We start from the raw sequence: 3137 nt of genomic DNA on the forward strand, positions 1-3137 counted from the left end.
GGAAAATCACGTAGGAAACGCGCATTTCCCACTGGAAAGAAACAATAACGTTTGGCTGTGCAGCGAGCAGCTAATTAAGTTCAGGACCGATGGCTTTCACTTGGGTTCGTCCAAGTTTTGATTAGAACAACAAACCTGTGCTAAATTCAGTCTTCAATCATACAAAAGGCCGTTTGCTTCAAAGAAAGCATTTATTCTTATATCAAATTAACAGGAACATTCGTGGGAGCTTAAGCGCTTCCAAAGTTTATATTGTATTGGCTTGCCACGCAAGTGAAGGTGCTCTTGTGGTCGTCATAGGCGTAGCTGTAGGCGTCTGGACATGCCGATTTGAAGATCGCTGGATAGTCGACAGCCCAGTCGGAGCTCTTGCAAGTTTCGGGAGTGCTGTGCGATCCAGAACAGCAATACTCTTCAGTGAGGAAGGCGTTACAAGCGGAATTGCACGCAATGATTGAGCCGCCATCCGGGCTCTTGACCTGCAGCTCCGAGGGACACAAAGAGTTGATTTGAGTGGCGCATTGGGCCTTCTTGCAGCTGTATTCACCGCCGTCTCCTTGCCCGTTCACTGGTTCCACCTAGGGATGTTTCAAGGAAAATCAGATTTTTGCACAGAAAATGCTGAAGAGGCAACGGTAGAACGGAGCACAATTACTTACAGAAGCCATGCTGTTATACCCGTCGACCAACGAGATATCGTAGTAATCGAGACCTCCATACCCTTGAAGAGTGAACTCGATTAGAGTGGCAGGAGGAGTTCCGCCCGCTCCTTCGCACTCCACTTTGTTGCCACAATCGCCGGTGTAACAGTGGTTGTTCTCATCCTCGTAGCACCAAGTTCGGGACCAGAATCGGCCGCCCCAGTCATCAGCAGCAGTCAAACTCCTCTAACAGAACAACCCCTGGATGAGACCTGGATCATTTGGATACTGAACAACTTACCGATTCTCCCTGAGCCAGTTTGAAGCCACCATTAGCCAGATGTTCCTTACCGGTGTTTCCTTGGATGCCCACCCAGATTGGGCCTCCATCCTTGTTGTTGATGTTGAAAGTGGCCGCTTGCGAGCAAACCACCACAATAGCTGCCGTTGCAAGATAGAGCGCGAGCTTCATGGTTGATTCGAAAGTAACGTTTGCCATGCGTTTCGCACTTGGTGGTTTTATACGTTTCCAGCCTTATCAAGCATGGCTATCTTGAGTGGTTTGTTTATTGGATCTGCACTCCTTCCATCAGGCTCTTGTTGAGTTTTTTATACTCGCGCTATTTGAAATAAAATAATACAATAAACAACGTATCCAGTCATGGTCAGGTTACAATTAGAATGACTTTGTATAGAAGAATATTCACATAAATAACATCTTAAATCGACATGGAGGACTGGAATAGTTCGCTAAAAAAATGTGTTTTTTTAGTTTTGGCCTAATTTTTTTTGCTTTACTCTCTACTCAAAAACGCTCTGTTTTGTAGAGTTTTACTTAAAAATACTGACGATCTGGAGGTCTTTTACTTTAAAAATTATAAGATACGTTTATAGCTCTGTAAAACTTTTACAAAACCTTTTTTCAGCGATTCTCCAAAACCGATCACAAAACTGAAAGTTTTTAATCAAAAACGCAAAAAAAGCATTATTTTCTGATGATTTCCTTCTTTTCTGATATTAATCGAGTCTCTTCCGCAAAAAATTACAAAATTCGCCTCATTCATCGGTTTGCAGGGAACTTTAGAAAACCCATTTCAGCTTCGAATTTGGCACAAGAAGCAAAAACGTTTTTTACCGAAAGTAATTAGGATTATCTTGAAAAACGAACAGAGCAAAAGTTATTTTTTTGATTATTATTTGAAAAATGCATCATCGCTCTGAAGAATTTTAAAGCTCCTTTAAATTTTCAGGTCATGCCAGTTTTAACGAAGTTTCTATTAAGCAATTCTTTCTACGCAAAAATCGCATAATTTTTTAGTTTTACTTAAAATACTGACAATCTTCAGGTATTTTCTGTGAAAAATTTTAAGGTAAATTTTATTGCAACACTCGCCTCCTTAACCGCTTTGCTAAAATGTTTGGAAAACTTTTTCAGCTTCGAATTATGGACCAAACCGTAATAATTATTTCTGGGTGTTTTTCCAAAAATATTTCCCTGAACTGAAAAGCAAAAGTTTATAATCATTTATTTGGAAAACTCTTGCAAACTGGGGTTTCTTCACTTTTAGGTCAATATTTCTAAATAACACTGTCTAAACAGAAAAACCGCGTTTTTCCTAACAAGTTTCTTTGGACTCAGTTCTGTTGCAGGGAAAATCTCCATGACTTATTTTAGATGTTTGAACAAAGTAGTAAAACGTTACTCAGGAAAAATGTTGATGACCTTTTTTTTGTTGTGAAAATTCCAGTGTCGGGTTTCGTAAAGTTTTAATAAATGAATTATAAATCATTAACCGATGAGTTATAACTCAGTAACTCAGAGACCGGCAACAATTCAATATCGCCTTGTTTGTTGTGCAGAACCCTTCAGGCACGACACTGATTTTTCGGCAAAAACCGGTCAGTAGGAAGTTTAAAATGTTTTGCGTCGGCACAACTTTCGGTTACTGATTTTCGACCAAAAACAATCGACAATTTGAAAGTGTTTTTGTCTTCAACCCAGCATCGTGCACAAAAGATTCAGCACAACTTCCACATTAAACACTCTCTAATGCGTTTGTTGTGCCGAGCCATTCGGGCACGACACTAATTTTTGACCAAAAACTGATCAATCGGCAAGTTGAGAGTGTTTTTGTCTTCAAGCCAGCGTCGTGCACAAAAGATTTAGCACAACTTCCACATTAAACACTCTCTAATGCGTTTGTTGTGCCGAGCCATTTGGGCACGACACTAATTTTTGACCAAAAACTGATCAATCGGCAAGTTGAGAGTGTTTTTGCCTTCAACCCAGCGTCGTGCACAAAAGATTCAGCACAACTTCCACATTAAATACTCTCTAATGCGTTTGTTGTGCCGAGCCATTCGGGCACGACACTAATTTTTGGCCAAAAACTGATCAATCGGCAAGTTGAGAGTGTTTTTGTCTTCAACCCAGCGTCGTGCACAAAAGATTCAGCACAACTTCCACATTAAACACTCTCTAATGCGTTTGTTGTG

The 3137-nt window shown here is 40.4% G+C and overlaps 2 protein-coding genes across 3 annotated transcripts in view; both read right to left on the reverse strand.

Moving 5' to 3' along the window:
• The window catches only part of LOC109537735, a gene marked incomplete in the record, with an annotated part of 63314 nt that overhangs the window by 38166 nt on the left and 22011 nt on the right, over positions 1-3137 (reverse strand).
• Positions 173-1191, reverse strand: LOC109537740 (pathogenesis-related thaumatin-like protein 3.5). The gene is made up of 3 exons (XM_019904609.2): positions 943-1191; positions 660-887; positions 173-578 (listed from the first exon to the last, which is right to left on the reverse strand). Exons 1-3 carry the CDS (start codon positions 1138-1140, stop codon positions 231-233), a joined length of 774 nt encoding a protein of 257 aa, XP_019760168.1. The 5' UTR covers positions 1141-1191; the 3' UTR covers positions 173-230.

This window comes from Dendroctonus ponderosae, unplaced genomic scaffold, assembly GCF_020466585.1.
Source record: "Dendroctonus ponderosae isolate FM_Combo_2020 unplaced genomic scaffold, Dpon_F_20191213v2 Dpon_F_20191213_7, whole genome shotgun sequence".
NCBI classification, from domain to species: Eukaryota; Metazoa; Arthropoda; class Insecta; order Coleoptera; family Curculionidae; genus Dendroctonus; species Dendroctonus ponderosae.